At 33.8% G+C, this 22,963-nt stretch overlaps 2 protein-coding genes across 8 annotated transcripts in view; one reads left to right on the forward strand and one right to left on the reverse strand.

Moving 5' to 3' along the window:
- Positions 1 to 136: 136 nt before the first annotated feature.
- LOC134690735 (uncharacterized) lies at positions 137 to 16,633 on the reverse strand. Its single transcript, XM_063550781.1, has 7 exons — positions 16,524 to 16,633; positions 13,586 to 14,621; positions 12,575 to 12,805; positions 11,556 to 11,695; positions 4,905 to 9,901; positions 2,885 to 3,104; positions 137 to 1,743 (listed from the first exon to the last, which is right to left on the reverse strand). The coding sequence occupies exons 2-7, from the start codon at positions 14,589 to 14,591 to the stop codon at positions 1,573 to 1,575; spliced, it is 6,765 nt and encodes a 2,254-aa protein (XP_063406851.1). The 5' UTR covers positions 14,592 to 14,621; positions 16,524 to 16,633; the 3' UTR covers positions 137 to 1,572.
- A 79-nt stretch (positions 16,634 to 16,712) lies between these two features.
- Positions 16,713 to 22,963, forward strand: part of LOC134690733 (PHD finger protein 3-like) — a 45,455-nt gene continuing 39,204 nt past the window's right edge. For 6 of the 7 annotated variants that reach the window (XM_063550773.1, XM_063550779.1, XM_063550778.1 and 3 more), the window contains exons 1-3: positions 16,713 to 16,991; positions 19,127 to 19,293; positions 22,488 to 22,736. In XM_063550773.1, coding sequence (XP_063406843.1) covers positions 19,144 to 19,293; positions 22,488 to 22,736 — 399 coding nt within the window. In that variant the 5' untranslated portion in view covers positions 16,713 to 16,991; positions 19,127 to 19,143. The remainder of the gene's footprint in view (positions 16,992 to 19,126; positions 19,294 to 22,487; positions 22,737 to 22,963) is intronic. The other variant, XM_063550777.1, reaches the window with a different exon arrangement.

A 22,963-nucleotide genomic window follows, 5' to 3' on the forward strand; every position in this document is an offset into this window, starting at 1 on the left:
CCACACTAATTAATTGTTTTGAATGATTTTTGTACCATATGATAAAGTAACAACTACAAAAGGTAACACATAAAATTTGTAATGAAAACCCAATGTTTATTTTTTTCTGAAATTTTTATACCCTCGAGCCTCCTTAACAGTTATAAATAAATCACTCTTTCATTAACAGTTATAAATAAGTCACTCTTTCATTAACAGTTATAAATAAATCACTCTTTGGTTAACAGTTATAAATAAGGTACTCTTTCATTAACAGTTATAAATAAATCACCCTTTCATTAACAGTTATAAAAAAGTCACTCTTTCATTAACAGCTATAAATAAGTCACTCTTTCATGTTATAAATAAGTCACTCTTTGGTTAACAGTTATAAACAAGTGATACTGCGAGCTACTGCTCACTGATGATACCCCCCCCTGCAAGTGGATAATATTAATAGTGTAAAAATAAGCAAGTGTTTGGTAAACAGGAAGTTGTGGAGTGATGAATCTGAAAACGTATCACACAGTATAGCTGACTTATATAAATCCTGAAACCAAATTTCAGAAATCCTTGTATTGTAGTTCCTGAGAAAAATGTGACGAACATTTTCAACTTGGCTTTCATGTGTAAAATCATACAAGTGTTCTGTAAACAGGAAGTTGTCAAGTGATCAATCTGAAAACGCATCACACAGTATAGCTGACTTAGATAAACCCTGAAACCAAATTTCAGAAATCCTTGTATTGTAGTTCCTGAGAAAAATGCGAGGAAAAATATTCATGGGACGGACGGACTGACGGAAGGACAGACAGAGGTAAAACTGTATACCGCCCCTTTTTTAAAGCAGGGGTATAATAATAAGTCACTCTTTCATTAACAATTATAAATAATTCACTCTATCATTAACAGTTATAAATAAGTCACTCTTTCGTTAAGAGTTACAAATAAGTCACTCTTTCATTAACAGTTATAAATAAATCACTCTTTCATTAACAGTTATAAATAAGTCACTCTTTCATTAACAGTTATAAATAAGTCACTCTTTGGTGAACAGTTATAAATAAGTCACTCTTTGGTTAACAGTTATAAATAAGTCACTCTTTCGTTAAGAGTTACAAATAAGTCACTCTTTCATTAACAGTAATAAATAAATCACTCTTTCATTAACAGTTATAAATAAGTCACTCTTTCATTAACAGTTATAAATAAGTCACTCTTTGGTGAACAGTTATAAATAAGTCACTCTTTCATTAACAGTAATAAATAAATCACTCTTTCATTAACAGTTATAAATAAGTCACTCTTTCATTAACAGTTATAAATAAGTCACTTTTTCATTAACAGTTATAATTAAATCACTCTTTCATTAACAATAAAAAATAAATATACAATATGTAGAATACACATATCATTCAAAACAACAAATATGGTAAAATTATAACAAAGATCTCTATCCAAGTTTATCAAAGGTTATCAAAGTTATCTTACCTTCACAATTCTAAAATTTAATTTTTAGAAGACAGAAAAAAAAATCACTGTTACAGACATTTTAGAGAATCTTTTAAACTTTTCTTATATGTAGAATAATGTTTAGTAATGACAAAGTTGACTATTTTTAAGCTTTGTATTCCTGTGTTTGTCTTTGATGGTGGCCCTGATATCTGCTATCTTAGATACAAACATATCAAATCTCAGCATCAGTTCTCCAGTACGTACAGGACCTCTTTGTGTACTACAAATCAGTTGATCTATCTGAAACACCTGAATTTAATGAAAAAAATAAAATATGATGTTTTTCAAAGCAAAACCCTCTTTATGTGCCTATCCCAAGTCAGGAGCCTGTTATTCATTGGTTGTTGGTTGTTGCTGTTTATCAAAATGGGACTTTTTTTGTTAATTTTCTACCTTAAATCAGGTTATCTGTTTCCTTTTTAGAATCAGTTCAAATTTTTTTTATGTTAGGGCCTTTCATAACAGGTTTTGCTCATTGTTGAAGGCTGTTCCTTATTGCTTTCATCCACTTTTTTTGGTGGATAGTTGCCTAATTTGCAATAATACCAAATATTTACAGAATAATACATGGCAAAATTGGTATCATATGTCGTATCATCCCGAGACATCAATATCACCCAAGAACTTTTAGGCCCGAGGGATGATATTGGTCGAGGGTGATACGGCATGTGATACGGATTTTGCCATGTATTATACGCTTTATCATATATTTTAACAGAACAGTATTATATCATATGAACTGTTTTCTGATTCATAGCACTGGGTTACCTTCAGTTCTACTTTTGTCTTGTTTCAAACGCCTTAAAAGAACTGCTCAATTACTTATCCGAGGAACCTGAGTTACCTTACAATTTGCGTGCTGTTGTTTTAAAAATATTTTGTTTATTATTGTATTTATTTGTGTGCTTTGTATTTTTTATAGTTGCATTTAGTGTGCCAAAAAATACGAAAACTTGAAGTTAAGTTAGTGACGTCACATACAATATGAAAACTTGACATCCTGATGTCACATTCCAAACAATGACGTCATTCAAAAAGTTGGTTTGTTTTGAGGAAAATTTTTCAAAGCAAAAAAAAAAACCAAAACTGACTTTATGTAAAAAAATGAAAAAAAAGTAGGGGTGTGATAAATTGTATTAGATAAAGGGTATGGGATAAAGGGTGCGCATCATAGTTGCACGATATGGATTATACAGCAGGATATTTATCAAATATATGCAAAACTACTGTATTTACTACTAAACATATGATAAATGAAACTATATGAAAATTTCTATCTTTAATGCATGCATTTTATACCAATATCAATCATGAATCACTGCAACTTTGAACAATTTAATATTATAACATTTTCTGTTTTGAATGTCTAAATATTATTATAAATCCTGACCTGTTCCCATGTACAGAAAGTCCTGAGTATTCCTGGGTACCTCTTCATCACATTCTTCGGGATCTGACATTTTGGTTGACACTGTTTACTAACCAGAGGTAAGACATCTCTAGATATGGTATACTTGTATCCATTGACAAGGACATATGGAATGGTCCAACTATCATAGAATATCAGTCCACTATTAGTCTCACCAGACTTGTCATAATCTGGTAAGTGTCTGAAAAACAAAGCACAGCTGAATTACTACATATATCATCAAAACGGAACAAGTACTGTGAAGTCATTTATATTCATGGGATATCAGTTTTTGTGTATTGGTAAACTACAAATTTAAATGTTCAACAACAGATATATTTTGCATAGGCAAACTTTTTCTACATTGTGACTTGGATAGAAGGTTGTCTCATTAGCACTCATACCACATCTTCTTATTTATATTGTACTAGAACACACCCGTGATTTTGCGGGTCTGTGAGTGAATTAAAGTATATAACTATGCGTAAGCCTTTTATTAGTATTGGTATTGTCATCTGATAAAGTCATGCCGATTATAAGATACAGTTTTCTCTGCTTTCAAATCTTTCTGCTTGAACCCGTCGACCTGGAACTTATCAATTAGTCCAGATTTTTAGTATTTGTATTGTTATCTTAGAAAGTCTTGTTAATTAAAATACTACAATAGGGAACAATTTGACAGTTTAGTTGTGTCAACCCTGTGAATATGACCCGTGTATATAGCAAAATCCTTATTACACCGTTTGGTAGTGCGCCTGTCAAATGCGGAATGTACAGATAAGGTAATAGGTAACAGATGAATATACTATTGGTATTGGTATCGGATTCTACCCGGAACTTGTTAATTATTGGCAATATTAATTATGTTGAAAACAAAATGGTCTGGAGTGGTGTAATTTTTATTCTAACATGACGTCCTTTAAACGCTTTGAGTACACACCCGTGGTAAAATATGAATATATTGCATTGGCTGTTCCGATCGTACTCCCACGTCATATGTTTTTATATGAATGAAGTACCCGACGTCATAGAATGATGACGTTATAATTTAAGCATTTTATGGGAAAATACACGCTTCTAATCCGAAAATCATCACAACAAGGAAACGTAAACAAACGATGCTCAAACGGTATAAGCCCATTTTTTATATACATAGAAGACATATAAGTAAGTTATCATTAAAATTCATCAAAATCTATCTAAATAAGTTTTGTGAATAGTTTGACCATGTCACTTATTCTGTTTGCTCCGTTCTTTTACGCCAATCTAAAAGTGCGTTAATTTATGGGAACGGCAAATAATGGCCTTCACCTAGAGCGCTTCGATCCAAAAAAATTGCCGTGTTTGTCCTATTAGAATCGAAATAATTCATGGGGGCTTGAATATATCTAAATTTTACCACGGGTTGTCCCTTTATGCCGATATTTTACCCCTCGCTTTCGCTCAGGGTAAAATATTTGTCATAAAGGGCCAACCCGTGGTAAAATAACGATATATTCAAGCCCCCATGAATTATTTCTTAAATCTACACCATTGTTCTATATTAGCTATATATAAAGTTGAATTCTTTGATTTGTCGTTTTTAACCGATGACGGCTGACAAATTGGACCTCGTTATTTTAGTATTATAGATACCAATTGATACAAACATGTCTTTTTTTTTTGAATGATCATCGTTAGCAACGTTGCAAAATCAAAACGCTAAAATTTTGATACATTTCTATCTTCCATTGCTATTGTATTGTATGCAATAATATTGAAATAGACAAACAATTTGAAAGTTGTACAGCAAAGAGACAGAAAGATTTCTATGTTCATCCTAAAATTTGTTTGCAGTAGGTATGACTATGTATCAAAAAATTATGATGAAATGGGTCCAATCACAAAACGTAACATTGATTGTTGAAGATGATGACAACAGTGGAAATGTAACAGACTATTTCTTGCTTCTATGCAATTTTATCATCACAACATGTATATAAGACATTATTTGAAATCCTACCTGATTCCATTGGTATCCACCACAATATGTTTGTTGTTGTTGTCATCTAATGCCATGGTAATCTGTTGATCATTCTCATTTATAACCTCTCCACTGTCTACTGATGACACAGTGAAATCTGAATCACTTTTGAAAATCTCAGTTTTGCTCAGGTCTGGTATGGTTACATCAATGTTTGACTCTGTACTACCTGACAAACTACCTCCTGCACCAATGATGTTAGATGTAATATCAGGTAAGGCAAGATTTCCACCAATTGTCGAAGTTGTAACAATTGATGTATTGCTCATAACATCAAAAGCACTTAATGAAAGGACTGGCAAACTGGACTCTCCACTAACAGTAGACTCTGTTACATTTGTTGTGCTACTCTCTCCACCAATGAGGGAGTCTGTTTCATTTGACACACTGCTTTTTGTACCAATGGCTGGTATTGTTACATTTGACATTGTCTTCAAGTCTCCATCATACACATGTGTTCCATCAGTAAATCTGCTTTGAGAACGACAAACATTTAGTGTATCAATGTCTGATTTCTTGTTCTTTTTGTTTGCAACCTGTAAGGTCAATGTCACATCTTCTTCTGAGTAAGACTCATAAAAATTGTCAACATTCTCTGTGTATACCAATGTCTTATCTTCTTCTTCTAGGTGGTTAATACTTGTTTCAGAGTAAGATATATCCTTATGTCCTCGCTCATCTGTTTGGTAAGTATAATCGACTGTATGAGGCAGAGTGACCTCATGGTCAATATCTGGACAAGAATTATTGTCATATTCAGTTTTAAAAATGCCACCAGGTAACCAATTTCCATCTTCAAGTTGAATGTTGTGCTGATGTACATAAATTGGACTTGAGTTGTTGCTTGTATTTCCAAGACAATGATTAGGATCATCTTTTTTCATAGTTTCTCCTAACAACTCCACATTTGCCCAATCAAATATATTTCTGTCCTGAATCAGCTGATTACATGTGACATTTTCAATGTTATCCTCAGTGACAAGCAGTACAGGACACTCCCCATCTGATTCATCACTAATGATGTATATTACATCTTGATCAATGAGTTCATCTTGATTGTCTATATGATTATCAGCATTGCCATCAGAAATGCCTGATTCAGAAAGGTGTGTATGATTGCTGCCTATGAAGGATGTTTGACCACTGTCATTTATTATAGAAAGGTGTGTGTGACTTTCATCAGAAAACATATCCTTATTATCTGAATTCTCTGTCTCATTATCACAACCATCTTTGTCGTGCCAAAGATTCTCACCAGCCTCAGTTAAATAATCAGTCAGATGAATTCCTCTTGTAATTTCTTTATTGAATGAATTCTTTTGACTCATACTTTTAGTCTCATGGACTGAAGAGTCACTAACATATTGACTTGAATTATAGTTTCCACTTTCTATGTTCGTATCATTATTGTTTTCATCAAGCAAATCGTTTTTACTCCTTAGTCTCATGATTTGAGTACTGGTTCCAGACTGTCCCCTTAATGTATCCCCATTCTGTGAATCCTTGTTTTGATTTCTGTGTAACCCACCTCTTTTCTTCATCAATGGAGACTTATTTTTAATAATGTCCAGTATTCTCTGCTGTTCCTGCATAACTTTATCCATGTAATTCACTTTGAGAATATCTCTATCTCTGTCAGGAACCTTCTTTTCATCAGTTACACCAGATTCTGCTTTCACTTGTATTTTCTTTTTTTCCCCTTTTGCTTTGGATTTCTGTCCTGGTTTCTTTCCAAACTTCTCTGCTTTGTTGTGATTGATTCCTTGTCTATCTGCTCCATGACTGGTTTCCAGACTGCCACTACTTACACTCGACCCCTGTGAGTCACCCAAACTTTCCATGCTGCTGCCAGTAGTAACAGAGTTAAGTTCATGATCATTTTCAGAAACTCCTAGATCTGGAAGTTCATCAGAACTGGTGCCATCACGATCTGTTTTGGATGATGTAACATCCTCTGAACTATCTGAGGTGTTGTTAATCATTGAAGGTGGAACTAATATATCTTCTTCAACCGTAGATCTCAGCTGTGGATTATACAGACTATCTCCACTGCTTTCATCATAAACAACAGGTCTTGTTAGTTTTAATTTGGTTTTTGTTTTCCTCTTTTTACCCTTCTTAGTAGATTTCGGCTGTTTCTCACCATCATCATTGGTTTCTTTATCATCATCACTGCTAATCTGTATTTTGGGTTTATTTGGAGTAAGAATTGACCTTAAGCTTCTGCGAAGAATGTGTTGGTTTCCTTGACCAAGGTTATTATCTAGAACAAAAACAGATCCCTGCAATGACCAATCAATATGCTGGAGGTCATCTTCAGGTAATGGATTAACATTATCTACCTTTTTCTTGGGTCTTCCTCTGCTGTGACATTCTGTACTTGTTTTCTCATTTTCTTTGGACATACTGTCACTTTTCTTTCCTCTAGATCCATCTGTCCTAGTGGTGGGGCAATGTGAAGCTTTGGTAATACCTTTATCAGTAGTTTTACCATTACCATTCTTTTTCTTTGAAATCTTTTTCTTCACTTTGCTTGCCTTAATGTTTCCGTTGCTTTGATGATCAATATTATTTTCCTTCCCAGCCAAATCAGTCGATGTTCGTGCCCTGACAACCTTACTGGATTTCTTACATGGTTTACTGTTGTGGTCTGAGTCTATCTCTTCCTGAACCCCTATCTGATCCTCTGCCTGACTCATGTTTTCTACTGTCTTCTCTTCATACAAAGCTTTGCTCAAATCTGTTTTATGAAAGTACGGACCATGTTGACCACTGCGGTGCTGACCACTGGGTTTCACCTGATCATCTTTGGATTTCTGTCTCTTTTCCTTGATTTTATAAAATGTCAGTTTCAAATCATCACATTTGACTTTGTATTTTGCTTTCTCTGAAGCCAACAATGGTGATGATACACTCTTCCTTGGCCTTTCTTTCTTTCCACCCTTGATTCGTCTGATTGATGGCAAGAGATGACAGCTCTTAGATATCAGAGGTAACATTACTGGACTTTTCTGTTGACTTCCTGTCACATGATCACGTTCCTTGTCATTAGTTGGACATGAAATCTGATTTTTATCCTTACTTAGATGTGAAATGTACTGACTGTCGTACAAATTCAGCAATTTCCATGTACTCTGACTATTAGGAGCAAAAGGACTAGCTGATGCCAATGCCATCAAATTACGTTGGTTTAGCTGGTCTTTATCAAACAATATTTCCCTGTATGGCGCCTCTCTACTTATACTACTTGGTTTATTTTTAGATGTGTCACCTGTTAACTTTTCCAGTCTTTTCTGACTTGACATTGAATCTTTTAGGATAGATCCCACAATATCCACAGTTTTACTCTCAATGATTCGTTGTCCAATTATAGACTGTTTGTTTCTACTAAGGTTAGTAAATCCTGCCTTACCCACAGGTAGCACCACAGGTCTTTTTGTTGTCTTTATATTTCTATCTATGAATGATTTCTGACTTTGGTTTCTAATTAATTTTTTTTTGTCTGTATTCAAATCAGCATGTTTAAATGCAAGATCTTTCACAGGATTGCTGATATTAGTTACCTTTATTGACTTCTGTAGAAGGTCAGAGTTCAGATTATCTTTAACAACGGTTTTCTTACTTTTGTTTTGCTCCGATGATACATTTTGTATGCTGTCAGTGGCATGTGTATCTTTACTATTACCAGTTTTATTAAACAGGCTGTCGTCATGGTAATCTTTCTGACAATTATTAGCTTTTCTTTGAGGACAAATGATAATATTCCCATTTACATCTTTGTTGGTATGTTTCACCCTACCCTTTAAGCCTGAGACTTTATCAATCATATCTTTGCCTGCATTCTTCACCCAGGAATTTATTACAGACACTTTATCAATCACATCTTTTTGCTCTAAGTCAGACTTAACCTTCAGTCCATCAAAATGGTCTTTCACCTCATTTGGCTTTCCTTCATCTTTCTCAGAAAATACTTTTGATTCCACAGGATTTTGCTGACAAAAACTTTTAATTTTCTTGGTCTCTTTTAATTTAGTTTTACATTCCTCTGATGAGTTTTTACTTGTCACAGTATGATCATTGTCTTGGTTCTCAGCTTCATCTTTATACTGATGTTTGTCATCTAATATCTCTCTCATGATTCCATTTGTTGTGTTTTCACTAGTCTGCTCCAAATCCAACTCCTCATGCTCAGCTTTCAGAACAACAGTTTCCTGTTTCACCTCAGTGTTCTGTCTTACTGTTTCATTTTGTGTGACAGGAACTTTCTCTTCTTTTACACTGGCCATAGTCCCAACAACAGTCTCATTTGATGTCGTCTGCTCTGTCGTCTGTTCTGTCGTCTGCTCTGTTGTCTGTACTGTTGTCTGATCTGTTGTCTGTTCTGTCGTCTGCTCTGTTGTCTGCTCTGTTGTTTTCTGGGGAGTTACAAATATGAACTGCTTTGGTTTTGTACTTTCGGCTGCAGTTTTTGACAAGTGGTTGTTAGTTACAATTACCTGTAACTTGTTATTGTTTACTAACTTAGACCCGTCTGTCGTATTTCCATCGTTGGTATTCCGGTTGAGTAGTATTATCTTTTTACCATCTTTCCCATAGCCAAGAAAGGTTCCCAGCACATGTGTTATCTGTTGGGGTTGATTGAGGCTCAGAGAACTAGGAGGGAGGTCAACATTGTCTACTTTCTGACCATTAGAGGAAACTTGTGCTGACCTATGTATACTTGGTTCTAAATTTCCATTCTTAGAAAGAGAATGTTGAATCTGCAGTGGTCCATTGCTGAGTTCAGATTTCGGCAGTATTTTGACATAATTTTTCATTGGTGTTATTTGACCAGTTGAGGGAGTAGTAAGATTTGAAGGCTTTCTTTGTTGTTGCAGTCCTGTATTATCTGCATCTATCCATGACTTATCACTTCTGTAGTATGAATCTTTGATCCTGCCATACTGAGGTTGGTCACTTTCTGTATCATAAAGAATCTGAAATCAAAAATCTTGTAATATTTTTTAAAATATAACATACGTAGAAATTGTTGTTTATATTATCTGGATTTAGTTAGACTTCAAGCTTTGCTCATTGCTGAAGGCCATAAGGTGACCCATAGTTGTTAATTTCTGTGTCAACTGATCTCTTGTGGAGAGTTGTCTCATTGGCAATCATTACATCTTCTTTTTTATATTTATTGCTTAAAGTTACAATTATACTTTCTATTGTATGATAATTAAATGTGGTATTTTTTAAGCAAACTATACTATATCCTAGCCTATGTGACGTTTACATTTTCTGACGTCAGACAAGTGAAGCAATGAATGTGTTTTTCATTTGAAAGATGCTTTTGTGCTTTTTTGTAATATTGTTTGTTTTAAGATTGTAAGACTGCTGTACCCATATTTTGACTATTTTATTTATTACGTCTGTTTTGTTCACGCATTGTTGTAAATATAACGGAATTTGATGAGACTGTCATACCAGTTAGAGGTTTTAAGCACTATAAAACCAGGTTCAATCCACCATTTTCTACATTTAAAAATGCCTGTACCAAGCCAGGAATATGACAGTTGTCCATTCGTTTGATGTGATTTGTCGTTTGATTTTGCAATGTGATTAGGGATTTTCCGATTGAATTTTCCTCGGAGTTCAGTATTTTTGTGATTTTACTTTTTTCTAGACTGTATCAAAATGAAGTATACTTATATCAATTATTAGAAACATGGGTTCACTGTATTTGAATAAAAGTTTTATCATTTGTAAACATTTGAACCAATGTTGCTTGTTTAAATCTCACATGCTTTCACTATTTTTAATTCATGTCAAACATAACCTTTTCAGTTATTATTTTTTGGTGATTTTGACAGTTGTGAAGTGTGCTAGCATGAATTACAAGCATTTCCGACTTGTACTTGATCAAAGAAAATAGGAGTCTCAGTGAGAAAACAAGAATGTGTCCATAGTACAAGGATGCCCCACTCACACTATCATTTTCTATGTTCAGTAGACCGTGAAATTGGGGTCAAAACTTTAATTTTGAATTAAAATGAGAAAGATCATATCATAGGGAAACATGTGTACTAAGTTTCAAGTTGATTGGACTTTAACTTCATCAAAAACTACCTTGACCAAAAACTTTAACCTGAACTTCACACTATCATTTTCTATGTTCAATGGACCATAAAATTGGGGTCAAAACTATAATTTGACATTAAAATTAGAAAGATCATATCATGGGTAACATGTGTACTAAGTTTCAAGTTGATTGGACTTCAACTTCTTTAAAACCTACCTTGACCAAAAACTTTAACCTGAAGCGAAAGGACGCACGGAGGCACAGACCAGAAAACATAATGCCCCTCTACTATCGTAGGTGGGGCATAAAAAAGGCAAGCTATCAAACACATTGACTATTTGAAATTACTAGAGTTTCACTAGACGATTTTAACAAGTAACAAAATGTTTTTTGCATGAACTCCCTTGGTGAAATTGGGGGCTCTGACAATGCATCAATGGAGACTTTATAAGGTCAATAACAGAACATGAATCCGGATAGCTTCATTGAAGAATCTTGAACAGCAACCCAGAACAATTGTTCAATATTCCCCTGAATATTTTTCCTCCATCATTTTCAGAGATACTTACCTGTAATGGTGTAACCATGGCAACATTATGAGACAGATCTGGACTCTCAGTTGACAAACTTGGAGGATTCTTCACATGTTTACAGAGTTTCTGCCAATCTATCATCAGGTCACGTGATGTAATGTGATGCCAATTGGCTCCTAAAAAAAAATCAAATAACAACACCAGAGTATTAGTAATATTTACTGTTTTGTATATTCATCTGACACTTGTTTATATATATAACTGATTCAATATTTGAAGGGAATCTTTTTCATTAACATATAGTCCAGATTTACATGATATATGTTGTACATGTACCTGCATATAGTTTATTTAAAAGTGTTATACTATTTTGTAAATGGACAATAAATGGGTTTCATAAAACATGAGGCTTTGATTTTTAAATAAAAACTTTGCATTTTTTTCATTCTGAGTAAAAATAGCCATGTGTTTAGTGGTCACTATTGTTTGTTTTCATAGGATTTGCTAGCCTATAGAATAACACTTTAAAAACAGAAAACACATTCTTGCCAAAGTGCATAAGGCATTAAAATTATACTGTTGTTTGTCATTTTGACTTACTGTGGATTCATTTATTTCCAAGGATTTAGGAAAATTGTATTCTCATGGATATCTGATTTTGTGGTTTTAAAATTTGAAATTCATTTTAAACATTTAAATTCATGGTCCATCTTTACCCACAATTAATAACCTAATGACTGGCACCTTCAAACTAGTTTAACCCTGCCACATTTGATCTGTATGTGCCTGTCCAAAGTCTGAATCAGTGGTTGTTGTTTGTTGTTTGTTGAGGTATATCATATTTGTTTTTCATTCATAATTATGTACATAAGATTAAATCAGGCCGCTAGTTTTTTGTTTGAATTGTTGTACATGTGTCACTTTCAGTCGACTGCCATTTAGTCTCTTTTTGAGAGTAATGTCTCATTTGCAATCATACAGTCTACAGTATCTTTCTATCTGTTAATAGCCAGGTATATTTAGAAAATTTATTCTGTCAAAATGCTAATGCTTACCCCATCCTTGTTGCCTAGCAATATAACTGGACATACAGTTGGCCTCTAGAGGGGAAAGACAAATAGTAATATCACTTCCTGTTCCGATCAGATGGTCTCTACTCAGATCAAACAAAAAATTGTAGAACTGTCGAAAGTAGGGGTAGACAAGTGACATAGAAACATATGGTCGGACACCAAGCTTCATTGCAGGAATCAAGTAGCGGCCATTGTAGACTATAGGATCAGATTCTGAAATACGTCAAAAACATAACAAATTATTACATTTATACAAAGTGCTGTGTACAGGAGTATTCTATAGGGGGTCTCATTGGGGGGTTCTGATCCTGGATCCAGCTTACTGTTTTGTCAGATTCCTCATGTTGAAGAAATTGATAAATTTATGGCTTTTTGAACATATTGAAAAAATAATGTGAATATTTGATATTGTTTATATCTGTGAATCATTGTTGTTCAGCTTCTTCTTTTTCTTAAGAAACTTTAAACCACAAACAGAAGAATATATGCTTAATAAGTTTAATTCAATATGAGATTCTTTACCTTCAATGACATGCTGAAAAATCTAATAAATTATGAAATCTGGGTTGAACTTGAGGGTTGATAAAAGATATGAAAACACCTTAAGAGCTGTTTGTTATACTCTAAAGATTGCTAAAGTATCAAGAATCAATACATTATGTTGAATGAAAGAGGTTAAATTTTAATTTTGTATCAATTTTTTATTCATGAATATTTCTGCCTTTTTGCAGAGTTATCTCCCATATCAATGCAAATCTCTGTAGGAATTTTTAAAGTCATGTTTTTTTAGTTTTCCTGAAGTTCGATTTTATGAGACATTTTTCAATTTGGGGTATAATGCTAAAGTTTAAAACTTTAAAATCTTCTGTTGCAAATACTTCAAGGTTAGGGTCAAATATATATGCTAGATTGACTGGACTAGTTCTCAAGATATATTTAAATGAAGGTTTAGTCATACTATGACATTGAGGTTTGATAGAATTATTTTCTTACCTCCATCTTTGGAGATCTCTTTTTCTTGTCCACATGGTAGTACACACCAACAGAACTGATTATTTGCCACTAATTTCATTTTCTGGAACTCACTGGTCACCTTCTGGTCAGGTGTCAAAAGACTGTCATGACTGATGTGCTCCTTTGAATAATGACATTCTCGACTGTGGACTTCTTCAGTAGTGATATGACGGGTTCTAACCATGCTTTTCAAGGTCTGAATCTTTTCTTGTATTGTTTTTGTGTTGACCAAAAGTGTTCCACATGGAACAATCCTAAAATTCCTTAAAAATGCCATCTGTTGTTTTGGAGTGCATGGGCTGGCATTTTGTTCGTTTTGGGGGTAGTCGAGGATTTCTTTTACAACAGTCAATACGATGTCACACAGAGAATCAGAACATGATGGGAATATGATTTCCTTGATGTCTGTCCACACAGCCATTTGTTTGCCCTCCTCATTAATGACGGGCATTTTCTGTATGTGCATTTCTGCCTGTGAAATGGATTGCCTTTTATTTTTTGTTTCTTGGGACTTATTAAAACTTACAATAGAAGAAGTTGACTGGATACCATTCACCTCTATGTTATTAGTTTTCACATCATTTTCTTCATTTTGTATAGATCTATACTCTCTATCTCTCAGTTCTGTTTGCCGTCCATTACCTGGCTGTGTTACAACTCCCTCCAACTCACTTAACTGTTCTGTTTGCCGTCCATTACCTGGCTGTGTTACAACTCCCTCTAACTCGCTTAACTGTTCTGTTTGTCTTCCATTACCTGGCTGTGTTACAACTCCCTCCAACTCACTTAACTGTTCTGTTTGTCTTCCATTACCTGGCTGTGTTACAACTCCCTCCAACTGACTTTGGTGTTCTGTTATATGTTTAGACTCATCTTGTGACAGCTGAGTAATTACCCTGTGACACTTGGGCTTTGTCTGATTCCTGGTGACTCTTGTTCTAACATGGTCACCAGTTTTACCACTGTTGCTATTAGATACTACCATGTTCACATATCAGCAATGGTTTCACCATCACTAAAAAGAAAGGTAATGAAATCTGGTTAAAATGTTAAATGGGTTAAATAAAATTAGCTTCTATGTAATAGATCAAATCTGTGTTCTTAATTCTTACCATGCAATGACCGTCATATGACGGGCGTACCCAAACAACAGTTATTTGGCTCCAATGGCTTTCCATATTTTTAGAAGTCAACTGTATGATACTTAAATTTCAAAATTTATGCATGTTCCCAGAGACTATCTAGTGACATGTTTCTCATGTAAATTGCATTTTGAGCTTAAATACCAATTTGGAATAAATCGGATAAAACTGGGTGGGTTTCCCTTCAATGTCTTACACAGGAAGTTCAGAATATTAAAACTGATAGTAATTATTAAATTTATTATTTAAATAAGCATAGAAAACAACTACTTCTGGTTTCAGGTCCAGTTGAAGTAAAAAATCAGAACAAAATGGTGAAATTCCGAATTTTTGGTCCAAATGACCTTCTTCAGACTGCTCTCATACCCACCATAATAACTGTTGGGGTCATTTTGTTAACTTGGGTCCACATTACATGCAGACTACAGCTGGATACATGTACAATGTACCTATAGCAGCATCTCTGGATCTTTGGGTCAAGAAAATAGTACCTGTTGACCAACTTTCAAAAGTTCAAGAGGCACAGATAAACCTTATTGCTATTCCAGACTCACCTGAAAATCTGTCCTGCTTTTACTATTGACATCATACAACTATTACTTTTCCCTTGTGGTGTGAGATATTTTCTATTATGAATTTAAATTTTACAGGAACTTTTGTGATGTGAAGTAATGGTGGACAAATAGTGATAAAGTGTAGTCTCGGGTCGAGCAGGACAGATTTCCAAATAGCAGTAAGATGTTTTATTTTTAAAGACCTCTGACAAATCATGATAAGCTTTTAATTTATTTGACGCTAACGAAAGATGAAATGACTGTTTGACACCTGATGATAAAGGGAATTTTTACACTCCCTTATGATAAGGAGTACCTAGCCCTTCCTAAGGGGGTAATAATAAGGGTAACTTCATGACGTTACATAATAATGATAAAAGTTCATGCCAAATTATGTTATTTAACGGTAATCTTAAGTGCATGACGATACTATGTACACTTTCTTGAAGGGCATAAAGTGGGGGTCTCTGCACGGAAAAACATGAAATAGTAGTCATGGTAGTGCCATTTAAAGATTAACGAAAAATTCAAAATGTCTTGAACGTTGATCTTTTTACCGATTTTATGAAACATGGTGAATAACATTTTTCACAGCTGCACGTGAAATAAAAATGGCATTACACGTTGCACGCAAATATCCCTTTACCACCCTCTTTCTGACAATGTCTGATAGACGATAAAAAAATAAGTTGAATTTGACAAATCACACCATTTTTTTCAAAAAAATAACGGTAACAATATTTATTTGAGACATCTGACGAAACACGATAAGGATATTTTTGACAAATACCGTAAAATTTTAACAAATTTGACAGTAATGGTTTTAAACCGAAAATGACCGTTTGACACCTGACAGTAAATGGCATTACCACGCTCTTCTAAATACACCTTATCGCTGTTCCCTACTGATTTGAGAATCTGTCCCACTTAAACTATTAATTGACATCATTCAACAATCCCTTTTTTTACTGTGGCGAAAGATATTTAGCACTATTACCATGATGACGTCAAAATTTTTATGGGAACCTGTGTAATGTCCAGTAATGGCGGACAAATAGCGATAAGGAAGCTACAACTTATCTGAGACTACTACAACACATGCAGTTAAATATATAATATACATGTATATAACTTTAGTACTATCAGAGTTGATCATGTTGATTATAATTTGAGTATTAGTAAACAGATTTGAGAAATCAAACATGATAACATTTAACTAACTTATTTGGTTCTGATATGTAGGCTGCAAAGTTGTCTATGGAAGTTAGACATATTTCTTCCTTTGAAAATGAGTCGTTATTTTGGGAAATTACACGTGTGGTGAAGTTCATAAACTCCCGCAAAATAATTTTATATGAAAAAATCTAGAGAGTATCGAACGTTATATTTACAACTAAGTAAGATCCGTTTATTACCATGTAGTTAATTATAGATATAAAACAATTAAAGAACACTTATGTTCTGATAAACATTTATTTCTTTTCAAAAGCATAAGTCCTAATTTGAAAGGATACAGAGAGATTTGGAAGAATGAAAATAGAGGTCACGTGACAATCGAAAATGGCGACTGCATAATGTGGGAAGTTGTGTAAATGAATCAACTCTTTATTTGCAATATGACACGTTTCCACGTTCTCGTTTGCATTAGGATTTGATCGGACTCTAAAATTTAATATTGTGATGAAAAAGGTTTGTATGTGTGGTACCGTAAGTTGAAAGTTGTGCCCGAATTGACAACAAAAGAGATTTCTAAAAGCCATGTGTTTTGACTCCCTTGTTGTTTACAAATTGAAGTCAACATTATTCTGCAGGGAATATTTAGATCATCTTTTAAGAGGAGAGCAGCAATTTTATACTAAAACACTAAATCACTGATTTTATTCAAACCTTGCTTGTCATTGGAATTGGTCTGATGCAACTAATCAATTTCTAAAGATAAAATCTGCAGAATCCACATAATGGCAGTGGTGGCAACTAGTCTCAAATGCTGATTGTTGTCAGTGCCCTAGGTTGGAAGACATTATCCTTGACGCTTCTTCCAGATACAGCATTAGCTCCCTAGAAAGTGAAATACCCCATTGTTTTGTATATATTATATGATTATATATAATGTATTTATTTTTATGGTATCAGGTCTGTTCGCGCCCAATACACTTTCGCATCCTACATGTTCGCACCTCGCAAGGTCCATTCGCACCCAATCTAAAATCAAGTTCCAGTTGAATAATAAGAAAATCATGATTGCTGTTTTTAGTTGCTTTGATGTAAATATTGCATGTATTTAGCTTCGTATGTACAGTACAAGGACGTATAAATATAAATATACGTCCTTGGTATGAGTAAAACCAAGGATCATGTGTATAGTAAACTATACAAATCCTTGACTGAAAATTTTAATAAATGAAAAACACAAAAGATAATTGTTTCAAACAGATTTGCCCCTTTGATCTAAAACCATTAAACAAAAATTATACCAATACACTAACCAAAACTGATTAAAATTTAAGATTTATTCCACCCAAAACATCCCCGTTTTCAGAATCTCACTTTATTTAGGAACAATGATTAAAAATATTTTACACTAAACAAAACTTGTATAAAGTTATTAAACACAAAACCAATAAAAATTGGGCGCGAACGTGTAGGGTGCGAAAGTGAAAGGGTGCGAACGTGAATGGGCGCGAACAAACCCGGATTCTATTTTTATACACAGTCATATTGTACAAGTCGTCAAGTGATTGGTAAGACTTTACCGTAATTGTTACAAATTTTTGACCAAAATTAAACATGTTAAAGTGGGGTATCTGTGTACTATTGAAACTCTCATGTTGGTTAAAATTTTGGAACAAAAAGTGCTTGAGGGATTTAGATTTTATCTCAGGACTTAAAGATCTATAGTCATAGTAGAAAGCAATCTATTCGTTTGATGTTAAATTGTTTAATTCTTGAAAGGCCATAATGACTTGAACATTTTTCACTATTCAGTATTTATTATTGATGGCTTCTGTTGATGGTAACTGTTAGTATAATAGTTTCTGAGATCATCCCATAACAAGGTATAAAGTCGAGATCAATCTTAAAATTTGACCTTTATGCATTTTTGAGGTGTCATGTATTGAAGATCAGTCGTGAAGATACTAGTGTTTGTAATGACCTACATGGACCCAGCATGTCCCATTTCTCAGTGTAACAAGTGGCCTACCCACATTGTTTAATTTTCAGAGGCTTAACAATAATGAGACCTTTTCTTGTTGAAATGTCAGCAAGAATCATGTCCAGGGTATGGTTCTGAACAAATTCCATTGTTCAGTGTTCAAAGAAGCTTGTAATTGAACATGTATAAATAAAACCCTTTACATCCAGTGTCAGGAATATCTTCGGTTAAAGCAGATGGGTTTGATTTATAATTAGGAAAGATGGAAATGAAGCAAAAGTTTGACATGGAAGCTTCGACAAAAAAAGGAAGACAAAATTCTTGCAGAAGTACAAATAATCGTTATTCTTTTAAAATGGCAAAAATGAGAGAGGAGGGACGGTGCTGGGCTGGGCCAATGTCACAAATTGCAACTTTTTAATTCATCTGGCAACAAAGTATGGCTGCGGTTTGTTGAAGCATTTTCTGTTGGAAGGAGATGCATGGTTTCACAAACATTGACAAATAACATGAATAAGATTTGTTAATTTAAAAAAATGTTTAGATGGATTCCTGGGTTTTAAACATCTTGTATGTATTCCAAAATCTTTTGAACATACAATCATGATACAATGTATAACATGTAGAATTCTGTTGTGTCCTTAATGATATTTTTATGTCTTGTTTTCAGAAAAATTCCATTGTGTGATGTCTACTGAATCCAGCCAGACGTCAGAGCGAGTCATTACTATAGTTCAAAGTTCACTTCCTGTAACTTCAGCAACAGCTTTGGATGTAGACCCCAGTGATGTGGAGCATATAGGCGAAATACCATTAGATGGTTTACAGGGTTTAGGTGTAAGTATAAATACCATGAAATGGTCAGCAAGGTCTAGGTGTAAGTATAAAATACCATAAGAAGGTCTACATGGTAAAGGTGTAGGTATTTATAAATACCATTAAAAGGCCTACAGGGTCTTGGTGTAGGTATAAATACATTTAGAGGGTCTACAGGGTCTAGATGTAGGTATAAACTCCAATAGATGGTCTACAGGGTCTTGGTGTAGGTATAAATACCATTAGAGGGTCTACAAGGTCTACAGGGTCTTGGTGTAGGTATAAATACATTTAGAGGGTCTACAGGGTCTAGATGTAGGTATAAACTCCTATAGATGGTCTACAGGGTCTAGGTGTTGGTACAAATACATTTAGAGGGTCTACATGGACTAGGTGTAGGTATAAATACCATAAGAGGGTCTACAAGTTCTTGGTGTAGGTAAACATACCATCAGAGGGTCTACAAGGTCTAGGTGTAGGTATAAATACCATTTCATGGTCCACATGGCCTACATGCATGTAGGTTTAAATACTGAGTCTGTTCAAGGGTCTACATGGTCTATTAGTAAGTATAAATACCATTTCATGATCTAAATGAAGGTTTAAATACAATTTGAGGGTCTACATGGTGAAAGTGTATCTATGAATAACATTCGAGGTGTGGGAGTTAATCATAGAATTGTTATGTCAATCCAGCATGTCCACATATTGATAGTATTCCAAAGAGTTTGACATGTGGTTCAAATATTATTATGGATTTATTTATTTTTTCATGTATCTCATTAATGTGAAATCATATTTTTACCAATTCTTTATGTGGGTTATATCAAATATGTAGAGAGTTCCAAACATAAGAATTTTGCATTTTGTTGATGCCACAATTTTCTTACCAAAACCATACATGTACATGTAGTTGCAAGAGTTTAAAAGTTATATAATCATCCGACAGCTTATTTCCTAATGCATGCTTTATTTGTATATTGTACAATAGTAAATTAGATAACATCCAATTGAATTTACAGCTTTTACATTAATGCTAGCAAGACAAATCTTTGTTTGACTTGCTTGCTTTGCTTGTATCAATGTTTGCTCAAGCATGGCAATTAAGATAGGCGGGGCTTCAGCTTGTATACATCATACTTAAATTTTATTGGATGTTATGTTTGAAGTTAAGGACAGTCACACTAAATTTTAAAACATCACAAGATGACAAGTATAAAGCGCAATCGTAGAACTGGAAGCCAAAAAATTGTATTTGTTATTTTTCTCGAATATATATATGCATTTTTTTTTATCCAACTGAAAAGACTGTCGTCAAGTACTTTTAGTAAAACAAAAAAGCTATTCGAACACACCTACTTTGATTTCGAGTGATTCATTACATAGGTATTAACGAATTAATTCATTTGACCCATATATTTCATCTTTTAGTACTGTGATTTTTTTTATGTTATAACGTCAACCTGTAGCTTTGCTATATAAAAATAATATAATCTGAAGCGAGATGATGTATCGAATATTCTTTCTTTGTACGTTTTCAACACAAAATATTCACCTCAAACACACCCAAATAAAGAAGGTGCACTTGATTTTCTAATAAAAGGGATAAATTAATTAGGGGGGATGACTTAATTATTTTATTTATTATGTCTATTTTGTTTGAATATTGCGCACTTTTGATTAATTTTTGCGTGTAAACCTTTAAACTGATTATCCTTTGTTTATAGAGAAGGCAATAAGTGCTTTCTGTTATGTTTACTTTAGTAAGAAATTTTTTAAAAGTGAATAGAAACAAATAAAATAACAATTTTCTTCTCAAATACGAGTGTTTTATTGTCAAAAACAACCATTTGCATAAGTTTTTAATTTATCTATTACATAGTTAAGTAGAACAATTAGATATAAAGTCGACGACATGGTTATCTATCAAGTTGGATGAAGAAAGTTCTTCCCTTTTTTTTTTAAATTAATACAGACGGAGAACATAAGTTTACTTATTTCCGTGTCTGTCCTTCCATTAGGTGACCCAAGAAAAAAAATCAAAAAAATTGGAAACAATTGTATCAAAAAGAGAAAATCGAGCGTCTTCTGTTAGGGTGTGTTTGAGATGAATAATTTGTCTAAAAAACGCACAAAGGAAGAACATTTGATACAACATCTCGCTTCAGATTCTATCCTTTTTATATAACAAAGCTACAGGTTGACTATATAACATAAAAAATCACAGTACTAAAAGATGAAATGGGTTAAATGAAATACCTATGTAATGAATCACTAAATCAGAGTAAGTGTGTTCGAATAGTTATTTTGCTTTTCTAAAAGTACTCGACGACAGTCTTTTCAGTTGAATGATGAAAATGCATATCCTCGAGAAAAAACAAATACTTCCATTTCTACGATTGCGCTTTATATTTAGCATTCTGTGATGTTTAAAATTTAGTGTCCTTAACTTCCAACACAACTGTCCAATAAAATTTAAGTATGACGTATACAAGCTGACGCCCCGCCTATCTTAATTACCATGCTTGAGCAAACATTGATACAAGCAAAGCAAGCAAGTCAAACAAAGATTTGTCTTGCTAGCATTAATGTATTAGCTGTAACTATGTAATATTTACAGGTTTAATATAAAAAAGAAGATGTGGTATTATTGCCAATGAAACAACTGTCCACAAGAGACCAAAATGACACAGACATTAACAACTATATGTCACTACACAGCCTTCAACAATGAGCAAAGCCCATACAGCATAGTCAGCTATAAAAGGCACCGATATGACAAAGTAAAACAATTCAAACAAGAAAATTAACGGTCTTATTTATATAAAAGAATGAATGAAAAACAAATATATCACACATTAACAAACGACAACCACTGAATTACAGGCTCCTGACTTGGGACACGCACATTCATAAATAATGGGTGGGGTTAAACATGTTAAGTTTGCCTGTATTTATTGTTTGAAGATGTCAATTCTAAGTACAAAACTTGAGTAAATGTTTATACAAACAAAGCAAGCAAGGCAATCAAAGTTGTACTCTACAAGCTGTAGGAAATAAGCTGTTACATATTTTGGAATTATCTGTGATCTGACTCTGTGACCACTTGTTGAAGTATCAATTCTATGTATTGTAAATTTTACAGAAAGACACAAAGAAAGTCTTCAGATTGTTTCACACCAACTTCAACATGGATCTTGATTTCTTTTTTTTAGCCTGACAAGAATCCTTTCAGCAGTTTTTCTGAGGAACATCTGAGTCGACTCGATGACTTCCTGTCCACCGAAGAGGCTCAGAAGATCCTACTCCAGACCACTGTTGAACCTTACAATAACCAAGGTCAGAGGTCAGGGTCACCTGAGAGTGACACGGATGTGATAGGAAAGGAGGACTTGATAAACATATTTGACGTGAGTCAGTTTGTTCAAACAGAGCATGTTCGTAGTCCTATCATTTTCAAGCAGGTATGAACGTTGTCTATATAAAACCAAGGCATTTATCTTATCAATTTAAGGCCTTGCGAGGGCTGTATAACCAGTCAAGGTTGCATCATCATAATTTTATTTATTTAAATTTTATGCAGTTCACTTTTCATTTTACTTTGTGCCATTATAATATTATAATGATTACTATTCAGGCCACACTTAAAAATATTTTGGTTTGCCCAAACCCTACCCAAACATCGAGACAG

Source organism: Mytilus trossulus, chromosome 11, assembly GCF_036588685.1.
Source record: "Mytilus trossulus isolate FHL-02 chromosome 11, PNRI_Mtr1.1.1.hap1, whole genome shotgun sequence".
Lineage (NCBI taxonomy): Eukaryota > Metazoa > Mollusca > Bivalvia > Mytilida > Mytilidae > Mytilus > Mytilus trossulus.

What these genes read in the sequence shown, in the direction of transcription:
- LOC134690735 (XM_063550781.1), bottom strand. Translation starts at nt 14,591, where the DNA reads ATGGTAGTATCTAATAGCAACAGTGGTAAAACTGGTGACCATGTTAGA. An exon ending in CCATGGTTACACCATTACAG is followed by an intron (nt 9,902 to 11,555) that starts GTAAGTATCTCT and finishes TTTTGATTTCAG; the next exon opens with ATTCTTTATGATACAGAAAG. An exon ending in CTTTCTGTACATGGGAACAG is followed by an intron (nt 1,744 to 2,884) that starts GTCAGGATTTAT and finishes CATTAAATTCAG; the next exon opens with GTGTTTCAGATAGATCAACT.